Source organism: Epinephelus fuscoguttatus, linkage group LG15, assembly GCF_011397635.1.
Source record: "Epinephelus fuscoguttatus linkage group LG15, E.fuscoguttatus.final_Chr_v1".
NCBI lineage: Eukaryota > Metazoa > Chordata > Actinopteri > Perciformes > Serranidae > Epinephelus > Epinephelus fuscoguttatus.
Genome location: NC_064766.1, coordinates 27,400,271 through 27,422,321, shown reverse-complemented (window position 1 = coordinate 27,422,321; position 22,051 = coordinate 27,400,271). Strand labels below are relative to the sequence as shown.

Here is a 22,051-nt window from a genome sequence, read left to right as displayed (position 1 = left end):
ATGAAGCAAATCAATCATTGTTAAAACAAATTACCAACATCTCCATGCTGTCTAGATGCAATATGTGTATTTTCAGATTTTTGTTTCGATAACTGAATTTTTGACAGCATTTTGAAATCTGCTTTTCCATGCATGGACGGCTGCCAAACCTGCACGTCTGGCTTAGTCAGTTTGTGAAGCTACACATGAATTGTCACTGACTAATTAGCTCAGTGAGATAGAAACTGATTCTTAGTCTCAGAGGTTGTGAGTTCAAGCCTCAGCTGCTGCAAAAGGCAGATTGTGTTGTTGTCTTGTGCTTGTTGCTCTGAATTGCCAGCTATAATTTTGTTTATTATTTCAATGCCATTTGGTCTTATAAGAAAACATGCAGTGTGGTGTGTGGGCTGATGTGGGAGGACATGGTAATTGGCCCAATTGATTTTTGAATCCTGGTATTAAAACACCGGTGTGTTCCATGCATAAACATAAAGCAGCAATTGTTATTTACATCTGCTGCCAGAGTACACACTTGTTTCCCTCGCAGGCTCTCCGCCCCATAAACGTCACAGCTGGCATTCCGTGACAGGCACCAGGCTGTCCCACTGTCCCACTCGTGCCAATTTGTTGATGTGGAGTTCAAGGGTAACAGAGGGACGCAGCGCATCTTAATCTAATTGGTTAAAGGTCGTTTCTGCCTTGGGTGACGCAGCAGCTGCAGTAACACCATCTCAGGTGTCAGGTTATGATGATGAAGGTGATAGTGTGCCTGCAGCCTCATCGTGGTCACGTGCCCGCCTTTTGAGATAATTAGCTGGACTCTCATTTTTATAATTTCTGTCACTTTCCCCGACTGCAAGCACGCGCACGCACGCACGCACGCATTTTGCTTTTCTATCAGCCTTGGCAACAAGGAAACAACCCTCTCCCATTGGCTTCTTCTGGGTGTGCAGCTGTCTTCTATTCGTCCTCCTCGCTGCCACTCAGCAGCGAAAATGCCCGAAGATTGCTGCCGCTGCTGCTGCTGCTGCTGCGGAGACAAGGGCAGCAGGGCTGGGTAGGGTCTGGCCTGAGTGCGCAGTGGATGCTGAGAGAGACAAAAAAAGCAACATTGCAATCGTTATGGGTGTCTTACTGAGATGCAGTCTCCACACTTTCACGGATGCATGCTTTATCATCATCATCTCAAGCCTCTCCATGTTGTGTGATAGCAGTCTGCTGAGGCCAAAAACAAGCTCTGGCTATCTTGCAGCATCTCTAGCGTAGACAAATTGTTGCACCAAATGCAACGTTTTCTCACCTCGGCCCGCGTCGTCTGGTGCAGATTCCTGATCAGCCTCCATCATCAGTAATTCTGCAGGTAAGGGGTCGATTTTTATTGCGTTGTCGTCTAATTAGCTGCTGTTTATTGTGCAGCGCATTGTCATCGGCATCGATCAACAGCTGCACGGTGATTGCATGCATTTGTTGTGTGACAGAGCAAAAATAATAGATATATCAATATACATATAACCTTTTTCAAATTATAATGCGACACTATTAATCAGGCCTATGTGTAACACTTGTGCGTTTTCGTAAATGATGTGCGTCAAATCATTAAAATACTACTGCGGTTGTTGCCTCGATATTATGACTCATGTTTTTCTAGAACCAGCAACGCTATTTGATATTTGTGCATTAGTGCTTCTTAACAGAAACTAGATGATGATGGTGGATATTTGCAAATATAGGCTACGCATTTCATGTGCAGACTGCGTCGCACTGTACCGTGTGATGTGAAAATAGAGCAGCACACTATGTACCAAATGTGTGTTACTATAAGACTTGGCCGACACATCAACCTACATATTCTGCAATGCAGACAAAAAAAAATCCTCATGGATGAGTAACCTTCAGCCTGTGTGACTGTGGGGTGTGTGGGTGTTAGACACTTGGTCCCCTCAGCCGTATTCAAATCCTGGATGACCGTGGTGATGGATTGTAGGTCAGGAGGAGAATCCCTGGTTTGGAGTCACTGGGCTCTTTGCCAGCGCTTATGTGGTTGGCTTTGTGTTAATGAGGTGTTGTGGCGTCTTAACACCAGAGTCATTTAAACTGTTAAACAAGGTGACATCCCACCATGTTGTCAACCACCACCTCTTAGGACTAAACCTTTACCTAATGTACCACTTGTAGCTGATGTGCTACAGCTGATTGGATCATAATGAAATGACAGGCTTCAAAGTGGAGGAGCCATCACAAATAGATGGAGAGATAGGTGGATGATAGCAAGGACACAGTGCACAATCAATACATCAGTGCTATACTTGGATGTTTGTGCAAAGACATGTCTCTCTGTCAACACTCACTTGGCTCATGGGTGTAACAGGTCAGCATGAACCCTGCTGTGCAGATGTACACTAGTAAACCAGCTCCATGTGCCTTAACCAAGCTGTTGTTAAGGTCCTAAAGGGACAGTTCACCCCAAAATCAAAAATACATGTTTTCCCTCTTCCCTGTAGTGCTGTTTATCAGTCTAGATTGTTTTGGTGTGAGTTGCAGAGTGATATCAGCCGTAGAGATATCTGCCTTCTCTGCAGTGTAATGGAACAGTGTGGCACTCTGCTTGTGGTGCTTGAAGTGCACCTAGTGCACTGAGCCGGCTAATATTACAGCTCCAGCCTCTCGTCCATGAGTAGATGCACTCTTCCTTCTGCATGTTGATACAGTTGGCAGGTGTAGTTCAGTAGAAAATAGTTCCTACATGAAACTGCTCACAACAAGGTCTGTGGATTATCTTGAGTAACCAGGTCATGATTTCTGGAAAGAGACATTGCTGTTGAGTTTTTCAAATGTATTTTTTGGCACTTTGAGCATCACAAGCTGAGTGCCATCTAGTTCCATTACATTCAAGAAAATGTAGTGTCTCCAACACTCTGCAACTCATAGCAATTTAGATTGATAAATAACACTACAGGTAAGAGGGAATGTGTATTGTTGATTTGGGGATGAACTGTCCCTTTAACTTTGATTTTAACCAAGAAACTGTTACAAATGTAGATTAGATTAGATTTGACATTATTGTCCTTGCACTGAGCACAGGTACTGAGAAAACAAAATGCAGTTTAGCATCTTTCCCAGATCCCAATCTGATTGAGCATCCGTGGGACATGCTGATACCCCACCTCAAAACCACAGGACTCAAAGCATCTGTTGCCAGACACCTCAGGAAACCCCACCTAGAGGTCATGAATCAATCTTCGACAAGTCAGAGCAAAGCCTAATCCAAGGAGGACCCACCATGGTTCAGGGATGGATCAGGGGTGCCACTGGGGTACCGGTTTGTCCCACACATCTTGATCAGATTAAAATCTGGGGAATTTGGAGGCCAGTTTTATTTATCCATCTATTAATTTATTTTAGTCAAAATAAGCTCTTCTGTGTGAGTCCCCATTTTTGTTGTTCAAAATCTTTGAACCTACCGCTGAACCTAACACTGTCTTTAAACTAATCTAACTTTCTAATAACCATATTCCTTAGGGTTGCATGATATTGGATTAATTGCCGATATTCGATATGCCGATTACCAATATCGATATATCCACTTTTTTCCCACACTCCAGTCTTCTGTAGTGGAATTAACATCATATTATGCATGTATACTCTTATCGTGACGGCCCACCAGCAGATGGAGACATGAAATACAATACTTTTCAATATATAAATATAGTATTTTGTCTCTCTGCAACATCTCAAGATGGCTAGATGTTCTGCAGTCTTATTAATTATCTTTAGGAGGAAGCATGATCGAAGCCATGATCTTAACTACATGTGATATCACATGAGCTGTGAAGTGAGATCTGCCCTGCAGGCAGTAATGAACACGCTGGCTCTGTTCCACTCCGTTTCTGTAACCAGGAAACAGTAATGCCTTACCATGTCGATGTGACTCTTCCCACTCTGTTTCCTAGAGATAACCAGCCTGTGCTCGTATGAAACGTGAGGACAAATGATTCTTTATTTGCACAGCTGCCAGAATGCAGTTTTGCTGCGGCTGGACCTGAGCATGGAAACAAAGATAGTTTCGATCCCTCATCTCTATTGGAAGCATCATAGCTTGGAAAAAGTGCTGTCATGCTGTTATGAGACATACAGTTGGCAGGCATGTACACAGTCATGCCTTATGACTGATGTTTCCTGTTTATATATATATCCTGGTTCTGACCATGTGAAAAGGGGGGGCGGGGTATTAATAGCAACTGTCTCAACATGTAAAAGGTCGGTGGTCAGTGACATTGAAACTGTGGTGCGGCACGAGTATTGTTTATATATTGTCTGTTTATGGACTTGGACTCCCTGAATGTTGAGCTGCTTCGTCACCCAGGTGAGTGTGTTCGTCGACCTTCACAAAGAGCTGCGCTTACACTGGTTATGGCATGTTGAATTTGCATAGCAGTATGGAGTCTGTTAAACTGAAAGCGTCCTCACTCTTGGCGTGTTTTATTTTCACTCAACACTGACTGCAGTTTGATGAAAGGATAGAGGACACGGTTTCATTGTGACTGCGTTGCTAGGAAACAGCTTGGGTCCAGTTTTTACTGGAACCAAGCTGGGACCCAATTTCTCCCTGTTGAGCTGTTGACATTTCCACAGGAAATAAACCTGTGGAAATGTTTTCAGCGAGAAACAAATGTGTTGTGTGAAGGTAGAGAAGCTTTACAAACATGACCTATTTTTCCATGTTGTACTTTTTATGCATCATCTTTTTCAAACTGAGCACCTGAGTGATGATCTGCTTTGTCTGTGTGATGTTGTTTATGCAGGGAAGCACCATGCTCACCAGTATCACCGAAGGCATACTGTGCTGCCTGACTGGGAAGGCTGCCAGTCTGGTCTTGCCCCTGGAGTCGTCAGAGCCCTCTGATGGTTTTGAGTTTGTGGAAGTGAAACCTGGGAGGGTCCTGCGGGTGCGGCACATCGTCCCCGAGCGTCAGCCTGTAGTAACGGAAGAGCAACTTGCGGGCAAGGAGAAGATGGATGGCGATGATGACGACGGCTCTCCTGAGGATCAGGATGAGAGCAGCACCGGAAGCAGTGTCCACTGCAAAAGGAAGATCACAGTCTACCGCAACGGCCAGCTGGTGATTGAGAACCTCGGTGATGTGTTGCACTCTGAGATCCTGCAGTGTCAGGACGGGGATCTGGAGCCGTGCAGCACAGTCGAGGTGGAGCTGGCAGACTACAAAGAAATGCCCTCTTCTCCAGACCCCAACCCCATTCCTCCTCCAGTTCCTCCATCCATTGGGGAACAGAAACCGGCTCCACCTCCACGCCGGCGCCGGCGCAAGCCAAAGCGTACAGTGCAAATCGACTCAAAGAGGGTGATCTCAAGCTGCAAGGGGACGCACTCGGACGTAGCGCTGTTCTTCGTGCATGGTGTGGGAGGTTCTCTGGACATTTGGAGCAGCCAGCTGGACTTCTTCTCTAGGCTGGGTTATGAGGTCATAGCCCCCGACCTGGCGGGGCATGGAGCTAGCATCACTCCACAGATTGCAGCAGCTTATACTTTTTACGCCCTTGCAGAGGACCTTCGTGCCATCTTTAAGAGATATGCTCGGAAACGCAACATTCTCATCGGCCACTCTTATGGGTAAGATTTGTGACATAATTTGTGATAAATCACTCACCATATTGATTTACCTATCTAGTTATTAACGTGTTATTAACATGATGTCCCCATCTCATTGTGTCTCTTACAGTGTGTCATTTTGCACCTTCCTGGCCCACGAATATCCCGATCTGGTCCATAAAGTGGTTATGATCAATGGAGGGGGTCCCACAGCTCTGGAGCCCAGCCTGTGCTCCATCTTCCAGCTGCCGTCCTGTGTCCTACACTGTCTGTCACCCTGTCTAGCCTGGAGCTTCCTCAAGTAAGATCTGCATTTGCATACTGCCTGAATAAACAGCATTGCTTGTTGATGTCAAAACAGAGAAACCTTATAAAGAACATTCTCTCTTCTCTGACCTTCAGAGCTGGATTTGCCCGTCAGGGTGCCAAAGAAAAGCAGCTGTTGAAGCAGGGCAATGCCTTCAATGTGTCTCCGTTTGTCCTGCGAGCCATGATGAGCGGCCAGTACTGGCCTGAGGGGGATGAGGTCTACCACGCCGAGCTCACTGTGCCCATCCTTCTGGTTCATGGCCTGTGCGACAAGTTTGTGCCCATGGATGAGGACCAGCGGATGGCAGAGGTAAAGTACTTCTACATTCGTGAATGCATGCTGATTTATCATGTGATATTTAGAGCTACAGTGGCTGACTTTCATGGGAAACACTTTTTGTCATAAAAAAAATCATGTCTCTCCTCCTCACCGTATTGCCTCTAACGGCATTTGCTAGAATCTACCATGACGCAACGAAAACAACCAATCCAAGGAGCCAAGGAGTCTCTTACGCAGCTGTCAGTCATGTCAAACACATCTCGTAAACTGCAGTCAAACAAATATGAATCAAGATTCTGTTACTCCATTGCCTGTCTTTCACCTCAAATGTTCTCAGAAATATATTTTAGTGTACTGTTTAGCTGTGAAATGAGAAAGTTGGTCGAGCCAGTAGGTGGTGCTGGTGCTCTGTAATACATTACACAACTGATTACTTGTAAAAAGTGAGTGATATTAACTCTTGGCCAACAGATTCAAACCCAGAACTCTCCAGCTGAGAAGTGACAGTGCTAACCACTGCACCACCTTGCCACTTAGGGATTGAACTGATCATGTCAGTTTTTTAATTGACCAAGTAACCACACTATGCTCAACTGATTAGTTCCCAAGAGAAGTACGCATTGTCTGAATGCAGCTCAGCTCAGCACTCTCCAGTCCCATGAAACAAACATTGACTTTGGCCTTCCTGCATAGATGCTGACACAAGCACATGTTGCAGTGCAGGGATTACACAATATCTTGGAGTACTTCCTATGGTATTTTTTTTATGTCGCAGTTGTAACTGTTAACAAATATGCAGGTATATACGGGTAGGGGAGACTGTAGCTGTGTCTCAGCTCAGGGGCTGCAGCCTTCGAAGGCCGCATTTGAAGACTCATCGGTGCAGCCAAGGCTGTCCCATTTTGAAAGCTCCTTCAAATGCGGCCGAGAAATGTAGCCCTCTTTACCAGAATTTGGGGGATGCAACAGATGAATCCCTCTTGGCCCAGCCGAGGTTAACTAACAGTTTTTAACTAAATAAATATATGTATATTTAATAACAGTGTCTTGGTCCATGATTTAGGGCTAATTAACTCACTAGCTCACTCCTTTCATCAAGCGCAGCTGGTTGCTAGGTAACAGGAATGCCAACGGGTCAGGGCGAGAACAACTAGTGATGCCACCAGGAAATCCTCAGCAGACCAGAGCGTCCCATTTTGGAGACTGTTAGGTTTGGTTGATGCGGCCTTCAAAGGACGTGGCAGTGATTTTAATATTTTAGCATTTTATAATCTTATTTGTGTATGTAATTGTTCGTACTGGTGTTTTACATTTGTGCACTTGTTATATTGCTATATATTTGTGTCATTCTTTTAATTTTGCGCATTTAATTTGATTTGATCATTTATCCATTACTAATTATTTTACTTGATGACAAATATACTTAATTAAAATTAAAACGATATGCATGGGTTTTATTACAACCCTTCAAAATCCTTTTTTACAGTGCACTGTTGAGTTGTGAAATGAGAAAGTTTGTGACCAGGCTGCCATGTTGAAAATAGTGGAGCGGAGCATCAAGCTCTACCCACTAGCTCGACCAACTTTCTCATGTTACAGCTAAACTGTACACTAAAATATAAATAAATAGTTTCTGAAAACAATTTAGGTGAGAAATAAGCAATGCAGTAACAGAATCTTGATTCATATTTGATCAGCGCTGACTAGTTTGACAGTTTGATTGTAGTTCATGAGCAGTGATTGACATGATTGACAGCTGCATTAGAGACTCGTCAGCTGTGATTGGTTGTTTTCTTTAACTTGTTGTAATATTTGCACTGTACTGGCACCCACCATAATATTCTGCATTCATTTTGCCTCCCTTTCTAGATCCTTCTGTTTGCATTCCTAAAAGTCATCGAGGAAGGAAGTCACATGGTCATGATGGAGTGCCCTGACACTGTCAACACCCTTCTCCACGAGTTCTTTCTATGGGAGCCCGACATGTCCAGAAAAGACAGCAGCAAGACAGCAGACACAGCTCTCAGTGACACTCTCCACACGCTGAGAATCAATAAAGCTATGGACAAATAACCACGCAGGAGTTTAGTTTTGTTACCAAGTAGAAGGCCTTTTTTGGCATGTGTTCTTAAGGCTGCTCCCAGGCTGAGAGCTGTTATAAGCAGGGCCACATCTTCAGGATGCAGACGGCCACTGGTGCTCCAAGATAAAGCAGGACTTAGGCATGGTGTCGACCAGGGAATGATGGAACGGACATAAAGACGAGAGGAATGGATGCAAATACACAGTCAGTTTGTGCTTCGCTTTTTGATACCAGTTTGTGCTCCATCGCGTCACGTTTGCAAAACGACACAACACCTGGAGGACTATGTCCATTCGTGATTTGTTCATGAAACGTATCTGGCGAAGAACTGACTACCACAAGATGCAAAATCCATGAAATGGTGTGTGAATTGCCTCAACTTTATCTTAGATATTCTGTAAAGTACCGCAGAGCTTCTGTTCTGCCTTTACAAATTGGTTATTACGTACGGTAGGCCCATTGTACTTCTGCTCTCAGTGGGAGGACTGGCGAAATTAAGGAACTACAGATCTGATTCGCCAGTACGATGGTGAAGGACACCTTACGTGTTGATGATAATAGTTTATTATCAAATACGGACTGACTAGTAGGTTATGGGTTAAAAATCCTAAATATATATCGATGTACATGCAATATGTAATTATTAATTACACCACATGCATACATGAATGACATTATGCCGTAGGAGAAACATGGAGATCCACTGTGTATCTGCAATCCAGCCACTACAATGTGCAGTGTACACCATCTCAAACATAAAGACTCACAATCACAGCTACTGTCGATATAATTGGCTCATCTCTTTCCAAAGTACAGAAACATATTTTCCATATATTGAACTCTAATATAAAATCTAAACCCAGAAAGCTACGTGTGTCTATGTCAAGCACAATATAACCAATTCATCGATTTCATAGCTGCATGAAAATTAAGTAATATTCAACGAGAGGTTCATTTTGCAAGAACAAACTAAAATGGATGCCAGAAGGTTCTCCTCCTTTATTCTAGCAGCCATTTCTGCAGTAGTATATAATATCCTAAGGATACAAAGTACCGAGGCCTTGCATGAGTCCAGAATATGAAAAGGTGTGAGAGTTGTGTCAGACAATGTATTCTCATATTGAAAAATCCCCCTGTGCACTTCTCTCTAATCAAATGAGTGTTCCTTCTAATGTGTAAGTATTATTTTTGCCTTTATTTTGAAATAACAGCAACTGCCATAACAAACTGTGGTTGTACCGACCGCTTTGAGCTGCTGAGTGTGTTCCCCTACTACTCTCCAGTCCACCCTATTTATCTAATAGTGTCAGACAGAAAGAAGGAGCGAAACACGATGCTCGCTGAAAGACATTCATTCATGGGTGCTGCTTTGTCTCATAGTGGGACAGTAAGGTGCGGGTAAAAGCACAGTCTAATATGCTCCCTGACAGTGCGTCTCTGTTAGTTGGTGAACTGTTTTGAGAAGCAAATGGTGGTGGATTTGAGACTGGGTGTCCAAAGCTTAAAATCAAATATGAGTCAGCCAAAGGAGGGACGTTTGTACAGACTACGCTGGTCTGTTATGCATTTTGACAGAATGCTGATACAACATGGCTGGTCTTATGCAACTGGATCAAAACAGAGAGAAACAGACTGGAACTAAACCGACTTGGCACTGACATCTGAAAAATATTATATATTCTCTATGGACTTTCCAAAAACCAACAAGTGCTGCTGATGCAACGTACTGTACGTCTCCTTTGGTGTAAAAGGTCAGTAAAACTGTATGGACTACAGGGTGCACATGTACTTCCTCTTATAAAAGTGTGCATATACAAATTGTCAGTGCTCATATGTGCTATATCTTTTTGTGGTTAACAAAATGTGTTAATGTTATTGTTGCATTTATTCATGGGAATCATATGCACTGCCTGAATGTAGATGCATATAACATTATATAGCCTATCGAAACCGTTGGATTCAGTGTATGAATGTGCCTTTCCTGGCATGAAATAAAAACCGATGTTCACAGTCAACATGATTTTGCGTGTTTTTGTGTTTGCAGTAATATAGCCTGTTTTTCTTCAGTCACTGTTGGATATAGTAATAGCGTAACTGTAATTTGACAAATTTCATTTATGTAGTCTACACACACAAAAATACAGGTTTTTTTTTTTTTTTTTAAAAAAAAAGATATTTCAGCATTGTGATCATTTCATGAGGACAAACTGTTAACATAAGTCTTGCAGCTTGATGCAGGATACAACTGAATTAGTATAATCAGGTTATCTTTCCTATTTATTTCTAAAAAATGCAACATCTTTACTCATCCTCAAAGCAGTAAACCTAATTTAATAAATTCCACAAAAATTCCATGTGAACGTTGTTAGCTCTTTTCTCCAATATTTATTATTTAAAGCTGAGTAATAATAATAATAATAACAGTAACAATCACAATAACAATAATGGTGATGTGTTTTTTATTTTAGATATTTTCATTTATTTATTTATTTATGTACGTATTTATTTATTTATCCTCAAGAAGTATATCTAATTTAATAATTTCCCTAAAAAAAATCCCATGTGAACACTGTTAGCTCTTTTCTCAAATATTATTATTTGAATAATAATAATAATGATAATAATTTTATTTTTAGATATTTTTATTTATTTATTTATGTATTTATAAATGTATTTATTTTATATTTATTATTTGAATAATCATAGGGATAATAATATTAATAATAATAATAATAATGATGATGATAATGATGATAATAATAATAATAATAATAATAATAATAATAATAATGGTGGTGTGTTTTTTATTTTTGATATTTTAATGTATTCATTTATATATGTATTTATTTATTTATTTATCCTCAAGAAGTATACCTAATTTAATTAATTCCCCATAAATTACATTTGAACATCGTTAGCTCTTTTCCGACAATATTTATTATTTAAAGCTTGATAATAAAATAATTATAACAAATAATAAAAAATAAAATCATAATAATAATAATGATAATAATGGTGTGTTATTTTTATTTTATATATTTCTATTTATTTATTAAGCTTGTGATCAGAAAGATTTAAAACATTACCAGCACATCAATCTGTTTGAAACAAACATAAATTCTGACTTACCTAAAATGTTTTCATTAGACCAAGTCATTTTCTAAATACAAGAATATCGCAGCATCATAAAAGTTACCTTTTTCAGCCATTACAGAAGGATGAGATTTAAACTCATGTTTTCATGCGTCATATGACGAGACACCCGAGGCGAGCCTCTGATTGGCTGAGCGTGTCCCATGCGTGCTGTGGTAAACAAAATCCGTGATGCGTGTACATGCGTAGAAGTGGTAATGGAGGACAGTGATCTGTTCACAGGGGTTTAGTTAGCAAGCTGTCTTCTGTCTCTAATGTTCACAACTGCTGTTTCTGTTGATTACGAGGTGTTTACAACTCAGAGGAGCACCGTGTGACTCAGCCGAGAGGAGGTGGTGAGTAACGTTGTGTGCATGCCGAGCTATGGCACCGCCGTCCCTGACTGTTAGCTTCTTAACTCACAATGCTAATGTGAACGATAACATAGCCGGAACTGCTCAGGAGCTAATGTCGATGCTAAAGCTCGGGTGCCGTCTATTTCCTGGGATATATATCACTGACTTAGCGAATTACTGTTTCACTTTTTGTATTGCCTATTAATCTCAACTTGAACAACTGTGGAGCGTCGCTATTAGTAATAAGTTATTTTTATAACATGCTAAGTTTTCATGAGGACGGTAACGTTAGCTGTTAGCGGCCGGTGGTGTATCGACACGAATGGTTCGGCTATACTCAGCTACGGTGTAGCTGGTATTCCCATCTTATCGTCGTGCTAGCTAACAGCTAGCAGCTAGCTGTCTTGTGATTACTTTCCCATGTGAGACAACATAAAACCGAGATGCCACTCCAAGTAGCAACGTCAACCATTTATTTGCACCTCAATGCATGTACGTAACGAGAACAATTTAGGACTCCATTACGAGTGAAACCATGTATGCTATCAGGCTAGCTAATGCTATGCTACATGTCAATGCATATTAGTTACACGAATTAGCTCGTGTTGCTTTAGCAGGCTAGCAAATGAGCTAACGTTAGCTGTCTGGAGTTCAACAGTAGATCGAGTTAAAGAGACGCGGGCTGAACCAATCAGGGGAGGCTATAGCTTTTCTCATGTCAACACAACGCGATATACAGCGGGGACATGTTTAACTTATGTTGTGCTCCCTGTACTATTCAGTACCAGAGATATAAAGAATATGACGATGTAGGAGACATTGGCATTGTGAAAGTGCGCCCAATTAAAGATGTATTTAACAGCTGTCACCTATGTTACCAAGTGGTTGGTATGTTGATGTGTTACTTTCAATAGTCAGTGAAATCTAGAAATATAATTGTGCTGGAAGTTAATGTTTGTTTTTATGGTATCTCATGACTGAATAATGTCTCACTTTTAATATGCATGTTTTTAATATTCAGTAAAGTTACAGGGGTGCAGGCCAAAAAAGTCAGGATCCAGTTAAAGATGCCTGGCTGTGGGTTATAAAAGGAATAATGAAATAAGTTTCATATTATTCAACCTGGACCCAAGTGTCCCCTGTTTTTGTGTCTAAGTTACTCCTAGGGAATAGCTATTTTTAGACGTGGTACAGTATTGAGGAGAGTGCTGCAGCCAGCAGTGGGAAACAGGCCATAGTGTAACCACTCAGGGCACTGTCCCCCGTCAGTTTAGTTGAATTAAAGTGCATGTTTTTGCCACTGACAGGCTCAGATTGCTATTATGAGTTTCTTACAACATTACAGAAAGAATTCCCTACAGAAATGAAACATTTTCCACACCTTTCGCTGTTCTGCTTTGTGTCCAAGTTTTGCTAAAGGAGAAGTCTCCTTCTAATAATCTCGCAGACTTTTCCACATTGTCGAAATGACAATGAAAATATTTTAGTTACATATCAGAAAGAGACTTATCGTTAGCAAAACTTGGACAAAAAACTGCCGGAACAAGCAAAGGTTCAGGAAAACGTTTCATTTCTTTGTAGGGTTCTTTCGTAATATAGTAAAACATTCAAAATAATCTGAGCCTATCAGTGGCAAAACATAGCACTTTTAGTGAAAGTAAATTGAGGGGGGGCAGCTGTCGCTTACATTGCAGCCTGTTTGGCTACAGAGCTCTCATTCAATACAGGACCAATTTCAAAAGTTGTTGTTCCCACAAGTTACCCACAGAAACTTGGGAAAAATAGGGTCCAGGTTGAAAAATACTGGCGTTAACCTTAAATTAATATATCACGTCATAGAATCACACAGTACGTTTACATGCACGCAGTAGTTGAGCTAAGCTCATAGCTCGGCTAGTCAGTCAAGTCGGATTTCTCGTCTTGTCTGAGTATACATGCAGAAGAGAAAATGGAATTTCTGACTAAGTATGTCTGACTCTGCCTCGATAGGCGGCGTGTGTCCTTTTTAATATAGTGCGTATTAAATTGGTTCCGGTTCTTGTTCAGAAACTTTTTTAAAATAAATCCACGTTTGGCGTTTTCCGACCATCCATACACTTCAAAATGTTTAGCTCCTTTAGCTGTCGCAGCATGAATGTAGTTTCCTCATCTGTCCAGTAGTGCGTCTCCTGTTTCTCAGTCACCATGGTGTTTGTTTATTTTTCCGGGAGTTGCTGAACTGCTGCTACGTTACCTCCTTCTTCTTCCGGGTGAAACCCCGTAAAAGAAAAAGTGGTGCATGCGCAGAATGCCGAGTGTGTCTCCAGTCGGACTAAGTGGATACATGCAGCAGCAGTTCAATTTTCAATCAAACTATCTAGGTGTTTTAGTCGAGCTACGGATAGTCCAATTTCAGTCGGACTAAGCTGTTAACGTGCATTTAAAAGTCCAGTTTCAGTCGGACTAAGCCACGAATTTGATTTTCTCAAGCTGCATGTAAATGTACTGACAGTGTCTCCATTTACAATCTGCAGGAGCTGCCATTGAGTTTTGGGATGGCGTCAGATGCGGGTTCCCAAAACCATGGTTCCAAGGGGATCATGACGTTTTACCCCACTGCTGAGGAATTCAAGAACTTCAGCCGCTACATTGCATATATCGAGTCCCAGGGAGCACATAAAGCAGGCCTGGCTAAAGTAAGTGCTGACACACTACAGTCTATATGGGATCATGTTTAGTGGGCAGGTATTTAAAATTAAATACTAGCAATGGTACAATCCTCAGTGACACATTTCTGACTGCTATCAGACAATTATAATGTTTGATATGTTTTTTTTTTTTTTTGCTATCAAATTATGTAGACATCTGTTGTGTAATTTCCATCTCTCCATATGTTGCACACATATTCACACCAGCTTGTCAGAAAAATAAATATATTCGTACCTCCAAAGCTTCGCTGGTGAATCATTTTGATATCAAACAGTGTTAAGAAAACAGAGTAACTCAATGTCTGTGTTCCTCCTCCAAGATTGTCCCACCAAAGGAATGGAAGCCCAGAGCCTCTTATGACGACATAGATGATTTGGTGATCCCTGCGCCCATTCAGCAGCTGGTGACAGGCCAGTCAGGCCTTTTCACACAGTACAACATTCAGAAGAAGTCCATGACTGTGAGAGAGTTTCGCAGGCTTGCCAACAGTGACAGGTGAGAAGTGCAGAAATAAAACACACGGATCTGTTACATATGTCACTGAATACTGTCAACTGCAGATTTATGTCATTTGTACTAATTAATTCTTGTTAATGCCATTTATAGGTACTGTAGTCCACATTATGATGACTTCGAAGACCTGGAGAGGAGGTACTGGAAGAATGTGACATTTAACCCTCCCATATATGGAGCAGATGTTAATGGATCTCTGTACGACCCCGTGAGTTGACATTTCTTGGACGTCGTTGCTGTGGGGAATATTTATTAGTATTGATGGGTTTTCCAGTTGCTGTCTGTGTATCTGTTGACCTGATATATAAGAGATACCAATGATATTACTGTGGTGCTTATGATGGCTTCACGTCTCATCTGTTGATCTTGTACTATCTGCTCTACTCCTGCAGGAAGTTAAAGAGTGGAACATTTGCCACCTGGACACCATTTTGGATACAGTTGAATGTGACAGCGGCATCACTATTGAGGGAGTTAATACACCCTACTTGTATTTTGGCATGTGGAAGACCACCTTTGCATGGCACACTGAGGACATGGACCTCTACAGCATCAACTACTTGCACTTTGGGGAACCCAAATCATGGTAAGGACCCGTTTTTTTCTCAATCAGATGCACAAGTAATGCTTTGCAGGGTTCCTACACAGTTTGAAAAAGTACAGATCTGGATATGTGTGGAAAACAGGACAGTATGGAAAAATAACTGTTTCCAGTCTATTGCCCCTTTTCTGTTTCCTAAAATAAAAAATGTAGAATTTCTCAAAATAAGTTGATCATAAAAACAACGCAGTGTTTTTCATGGCGTTTGAAGCAGGCAGCTAGCACAGCCAAAATGTTTACCGCTATGTGAGAGTGCAGGCCAGAGTCAGCTTGATGTGGTCAAAAGCAAGACAAGAAGTACAGCATGTGACCAAATGCACACTCCTACACAGAGCTGCCTCTGCGTCTGTGCATCACAGCTCTGCAGAACTGCTCTGACACAGTCAAATTACTTTGAAAGGAAATGCAGCACTATCTTTGAGTTGCATAGGTGCTCTGTATAGCATCACAAATAACCCAATATTAAGCTTGTCTGAAGAGTCATGAATTATGCAGTGATGTCATTATCAGTAAAGTAAACAGACTATTTTGTCTGTGTAGGGAAACCTTTATGGCTGTGTTTGTTGTTACCGTGGATACAGTGAATAACCAAGGCTGCACAGATGCTCTGAAAATTAAAATATTTAACTTTTAACTCATTTTGCTTCCTATTTTTAAACACAACTACAGAATATGGTACATGTTGCACCGGTTAGTTTACTTCCTTTTTGGGCAGAGATGTTTGATACTGGAATGTTGTCCAACTTCCTGCGTAAGAGTGTGGACTGAAAGGTTACAGTGGGTCAAAGCAAGTTCCCCAGGGTTGGTTATTTTTACTCAGATGTCAAATAAGGTCTGAACCAATCTACTGAGAAGTCTAGAAATTTTAGTCTGGAAATTTGTGACTTTTTCCAGGGGAGTAATGCAACATAATCTGACAACACACTGCACAGTATGTGCATAAATGCATGGTTTCAGTTTACTGTGACTAAAAAGACTTTTTTGATCATTTGCAGGTACTGTGTACCTCCAGAGCACGGGAAGAGACTGGAGCGTTTGGCTACAGGTAGAGGAATATTTGCTGTCAGTGCATTTAGTTTAAGGCTGTTCACTATCGTGGACTTTAGCATCTGTCTGCTGTCTCTTCTTCTAGGGTTCTTTCCTGGTAGTTCCCAAAATTGTGAGGCCTTTTTGAGGCACAAGATGACTCTCATCTCTCCCTCTATACTGAAGAAGTATGGCATTCCCTTTGAAAAGGTATGAGTAGACTTTCTTTTCTTTATACCCACTTAACAAGCCAAATGCATAAACTGCAGTTACTGATTATTTTATCACCTCTCCTTTAGATTACTCAGGAGGCTGGTGAGTTCATGGTGACTTTCCCTTATGCCTATCATGCCGGTTTCAACCACGGTTTCAACTGTGCAGAATCCACCAACTTTGCCACAGAGAGATGGATTGAGTACGGCAAGCAAGCAGTTTTGGTGAGGACCGCTAAATGACAGCTTAGAAAACCATAGTTGACCCATGTTGTCATGTCATCAACTGTGTGTGCAACGCTATCCACTGTAACATTCGCCATTTGAATCATACGCTCTCCTTCACTTCAGTGCTCGTGCCGTAAAGACATGGTGAAGATTTCCATGGATGTATTTGTGAGGAAATTCCAGCCGGATCGCTATGAGCAGTGGCTGGCAGGGCGAGACGTGGTACCCATCGACCACACGCGGCCTACTCCGGAGGCGAAGGAGTTCCTGGGGGAGTCCTTTAATGACATCACCAGCAACAGTAACTCCATGGAGAGCTGTGGGGAGGATGGAGAGCGGAAGAGGTGGGGCATTTATTACACAAAACAATGTCCTTGTGTATGTGTGTTTTTGTTTAAGTGGTTTATACAGTGACATGTTTAAGTACATGCTAAGGGTGATTTATTTCTCCCAGAACACTCATGGGCATGTCAGCTATGGAAAATCTAGTGACGACAAGAGACAGACATCTCTGTGACCTTGTATGCCTCTGTAAAGCGGTGCACACAAAAGCTAGTTCTGCCATATTGTGTAAAAGGAGCTGTAAACCCTGTTCGAAAATACCTACTCTAGAATATACAATATCATTTCTAAGTGCCATGTACTATTAGATTAACGACTACTGTTAAGTCTACTGTTTCCAAACCTTTGCCGTTTGTCTGTCTGGTCCTCAGCACCACACAGAGGATAGAGACCAAGAGACACAGAGTGTGTCTGGAGGTGCCTGAGGAGGTTGTTCCTAAGGACGAAGATGAAGATGATGTGGAGCAGTATGAGAAGCGTCCAAGGCTAAGCCTCATACCTCCACGCACAGCGTCACAAGATGGCAAGAGAACTAAAGGTATTATCACCTGTGCATGGTGTTCTACTTTTCTTTCATGCAGCTAGGTATGTAATAACAGTCGTCTGATGCTGAAAGCAAAATCTTCTAATCAGAGACTTGTGGTTTAATTTACAGGCCCACCAAAGTTGGTTGTCACCCCAACCAAGCTCACTTTATTGGATCCATTTCACAGGGGCTTAACCCAAAGTAACAGTGATGTATGCCGCCCCCCACATTACACCAAGACTCGCGCACCTGCAATCACACCTCAGTCCCAGCACAGAAACGGACATCTGTCACTTTCAGCGTCGCCTACGTGGACGGGAACCACTGCTCAGCCTACCCGCAAAATGGGGGTCGCCAGCCTGCTGTTCCACAGGACTCTGAGTCCAAAAGACACTCTTCAAGTGCACAGCTACACGCTAGAGAAGCAGCAACAGCCTCACACACAGCTGCAGGTGCACAGCTACGCCAGAGAACATCAACCCCGTCATCTCCAGCACAAAACCAGTACGCCATCACACACACAGGTTCAGTCCTTGCCCCAGGCACTGAGCTGTGAACGGAAGGAGCCACAGCCAGAAACCACAATTATTCTTACCAAAGCAGCAGTGACTGAATCAGAAGCACATAGTCTTGTGGAGCAGGACCAAAAGGAGGACAAACCTGAAATAGCAACGCCTGTTGTGACTCCGATTGAAGTGGAGAAGCCTGAAGTTGAACCCACCAGCACGTCTACTTCCTCTGAGACTCAACCACAAGTCACAGAGATGAGCCCAACAGAGATGGAGGCCCCCAAGAACAGCAAGAGAAAGGTCTGAGTTTTGTTTGCACTTTTGTATTTCTTTAACATAACGGGCATGAAGACAACACTAATACCAAAGATGCAACAAGTGAAATGAAATGTTAGTCATTAATCGCTCTCTGCACACTGTGACACGCGTGTAGGAGCACAGGTTACACTCTATGCTGCATGCATAGTCTTTTCTGTCGCCTCAAAGGGACGGTTTGGATCTTTTGAAGTGGGTTGTATGAGATGCTTATCCAAAGTGCGCTCCCAGGGGGCGTGCCCACAGCAGCAGCAAAATTTACTTTAGCCATCTAAAAATAATCATACATCAATATTTTCGCTGCTACACCTTGCTGTCAGACCGCCCCTTTCTTTTGGCACTACAATTTCTCAACCGTAAAACTTGGGTATACCTACTAGGATTGCAGCCGTGTATACCGATTTCAGTGTATACTATGATTTGAAAATCGATGGTTGTTATGTTGTGTGCATTTTCTTATTTACAAAACTGAAAAACAAAAAAACTCACCTTTTATTTTAGTTATTCAAATGGAAGATTTTCTCACATCCTTCCATTTGAAAATGGTTTCAGATGTCAGTTATAGTAGTAAAACGTTCGTTCGACCAAAAGTAACTCTTCCATTTTCATTTCTTTAAGGATCATTCTGACTGCAATAGTAATTCTGTTATACCATGAAACCATGATGTTTTCTGAGACACTTATCGTACTGTGAGAATCTCACACCGTTGCAACCCTAATATCTACGCACCTCTTTCTTTTGGCCCATTGAATCCCGCTCTGTAAGTTCTTGTTATGTATACTCTGGTTCGTTAAGGCACCCTCTTGTCTCAGTGGACTTTTAGCGACTTTCTTGTATTGATGTTTCTTCCATAAACCACTGAAAGTCTGAATGAAACAGCTGATCTGCAGTGTAATACAGTGAGCAGCACAGTTGCGCTTACATGTACAAATCTGGACGTTCTACAGTTGAGAAAAGGTAGCAAAGGAAAACTGTGAAAATATTCTAAATATAGCTTACACTTAAACTGATACTGATTTATGTCAGGTAGGCCTTCATTTAGGTAGCTAAATTACATTTTGCTGCTGCCCCTGTCCACAGCAGTATATTACTTAGCTTCTATAACTGGGGGCTTGCCAACCACCAAACTGTATGTAACACACAGACTATGGATAAGTACATCGTGGAACCCCACTTCAAAAAATCCAGACTATCCTTTTAACACCAAATCATTCAAAATGGCTTGTAATCACTCTTATAGTTAGTGCTCATTAAAGTGTCTTACTTATGTGCATGTATGTACTAATGGGAAAAACAGCAATAGGACTTTTTGGTGGCTCTGTACTGGTGCATTTTCCTTGCATGATGTTTGCATACTAATCTCTCTGATCTCGGCCTAATGACTAACTCTACTAACACACCTCTGTAGTGGCAGAATGCACTTTATGAGGCATTATTTCTGAAGTCTGCCCTGAATGTTCAATGTCATTCATACTGTTCAAACTACAGAGTAAACAATGCCCACTTGTGGATAGTGCCATTGTCATCCAGAATGACACCCTTCCTGTCAGGAAACCAGACCATGATGAAGAGAAGAAGGTGATCGCTCAGAGTTATCACCATGTAAGTACTTACCAGCTCTGACCAAATTCTGAAAGGGATCTATGGACCCAGTGCTTATATGGAAGTGTATGCTTACCAGTACAGAGCTCCCAATATGTCTCATAGTTGGGAGACTTCATGGACACTGATGTTATGTTCATTGCTACAGATACAGTGTAGGCTCTGTTTTAAAGTTTTGTCTTGCTGTACGTTTCTTGCTCCAGCAGGTGGCAGAAGAGCAGTCATACTGCAAGTCGGTTGTGAAGAAGCAGCAGCAGGCACAGCTCTGTAATCTGCCGCGTCATCACCCTCTGATCAGAGAGGTGCACAGTGATGATGGTACGCAGTTGTGTAGTTCACTTGATTCATGTAGTTTTATATAATATCAGGTCTTGTTCTAATGACATTTTCTACCCATTTTATTCTGTTTCTATTATCCTCTTTTCACGGCTTAAACTTTCTTTTCTGATCCTTCCACCCCATTTCCTTAAATTCTAATGCTTCCACCTCCATCTTTCTCCTCCACCCCATTGTCTTGTCTGTAGACATGTACATAGATACAGAGTTTGAGCAAGAGGAGAAAGAGGAGTGGGCAAAGCCGCTAACGCAGCTGTGGCAGTGTCGGCCTTATAGCCCTCAGGCTGAGAGAGAGTACAACAAGAAAATGGGCCAGCAGGCCCCCTACTGCTCCATCTGCCTGCTCTTCCACACTCAACATCAGGTGACAACTACAAGCATTTAATGCTTTTATGATGTTACTTCTGTTATTTTAAGATCCTTATTACCAGTATTCTGCATCCATATAGAATAGACAGTCATAGTCAGCAGTGTTTCATAGAAAATTGTGATGTATGGCAACCCACCTCTGAAGCAGACATAAAATAGGGCGTCCAGAGAAAACTGTGTGATGGACTATATGGATTTGGATATAGATTTAGGACCAGAGAATACAAATTTTGAATGATGTTAAAGCTCAAGTTAAACACTGGTGTCATTATTAATGCTTTATATAAGTTATGGTTTATTGTTGTTTAGGGCTGTAACGATTAGTTGACTTATTGATGACTAATCGACTATTAAAATAATCGGTGACTATTTTAGTAGTCGACTAATCGGTTTGAGTCATTTTTCATAGAAAAGTACTATAAAAGTACCCCAAAATACTCTTGTTGCAGCTTCTTATGTTCAACTATTGGCAGCTTTACACACTCTCCTGTGATGGTGAACTAAAACCCTTTGGCGTGAGTACGAAACAAGACATTAGATGACATAATTTTGGGGTTTGAGAGAGACAGACCAACATTTTTCAACATTATAACAGATTTTTCGATAAAATGATTAGTCGACTAATTGAAGAAATAATCGACAGATTAGCCGACAATGAAAATAATCGTTAGTTGCAGCCCTATTACTGTTGCAGAACAAGCAAAAATGTGTCTTTTTTTTCTATTACTGTTGCTTATTTACAAACAAGTTACATATTCTTTCCTAAAGATTTTTCCCAGGTTAGATATTTCTTAAAGGAACAGTTCACCACCCTAAAAAGAAATAGTTCCCCCCCCTACCTGTAGTGCTATTTATCAGTCTAGCTTGTTTTGGTGTGAGTTGCTGAGTGTTGGAGATATCGGACGTAGAGATGTCTGCCTTCTCTGTAATATAATGGAACAAGGTGGGGCTCTGCTATAAAGAAAATAGCTCCTACATGAATCTGCTCACAACAAAGTCTGTGGATTATCTTGAGTAACTGGGACATGATTTCTGG

General features: G+C 41.6%; 2 protein-coding genes across 6 annotated transcripts in view; both read left to right on the top strand.

Annotated features, from left to right (window-relative positions):
- The first annotated feature begins 955 nt into the window (after positions 1 to 955).
- abhd8a (abhydrolase domain containing 8a) lies at positions 956 to 10,267 on the top strand. Of its 2 annotated transcripts, none has more exons than XM_049599058.1 (5): positions 956 to 1,339; positions 4,782 to 5,608; positions 5,718 to 5,888; positions 5,990 to 6,206; positions 8,046 to 10,267. In XM_049599058.1, the coding sequence occupies exons 2-5, from the start codon at positions 4,791 to 4,793 to the stop codon at positions 8,247 to 8,249; spliced, it is 1,410 nt and encodes a 469-aa protein (XP_049455015.1). In that variant the 5' UTR covers positions 956 to 1,339; positions 4,782 to 4,790; the 3' UTR covers positions 8,250 to 10,267. The 2 variants fall into 2 exon arrangements, with proteins under 2 accessions (XP_049455015.1, XP_049455014.1); XM_049599057.1 differs by lacking the exon at positions 956 to 1,339 and adding an exon at positions 4,165 to 4,342.
- A 1,313-nt stretch (positions 10,268 to 11,580) lies between these two features.
- The window catches only part of kdm4ab (lysine (K)-specific demethylase 4A, genome duplicate b), a 30,431-nt gene continuing 19,960 nt past the window's right edge, over positions 11,581 to 22,051 (top strand). The window contains exons 1-14 of one of the 4 annotated variants that reach the window (XM_049599014.1): positions 11,581 to 11,747; positions 14,261 to 14,422; positions 14,755 to 14,930; positions 15,042 to 15,156; positions 15,341 to 15,534; positions 16,545 to 16,594; positions 16,682 to 16,785; positions 16,875 to 17,012; positions 17,139 to 17,359; positions 17,729 to 17,895; positions 18,013 to 18,692; positions 20,197 to 20,310; positions 20,517 to 20,628; positions 20,835 to 21,010. In XM_049599014.1, coding sequence (XP_049454971.1) covers positions 14,282 to 14,422; positions 14,755 to 14,930; positions 15,042 to 15,156; positions 15,341 to 15,534; positions 16,545 to 16,594; positions 16,682 to 16,785; positions 16,875 to 17,012; positions 17,139 to 17,359; positions 17,729 to 17,895; positions 18,013 to 18,692; positions 20,197 to 20,310; positions 20,517 to 20,628; positions 20,835 to 21,010 — 2,388 coding nt within the window. In that variant the 5' untranslated portion in view covers positions 11,581 to 11,747; positions 14,261 to 14,281. Of the gene's footprint in view, positions 11,748 to 14,260; positions 14,423 to 14,754; positions 14,931 to 15,041; positions 15,157 to 15,340; positions 15,535 to 16,544; positions 16,595 to 16,681; positions 16,786 to 16,874; positions 17,013 to 17,138; positions 17,360 to 17,728; positions 17,896 to 18,012; positions 18,693 to 20,196; positions 20,311 to 20,513; positions 20,629 to 20,834; positions 21,011 to 22,051 lie in introns of all 4 variants that reach the window. The other 3 variants (XM_049599013.1, XM_049599016.1, XM_049599015.1) reach the window with 3 other exon arrangements.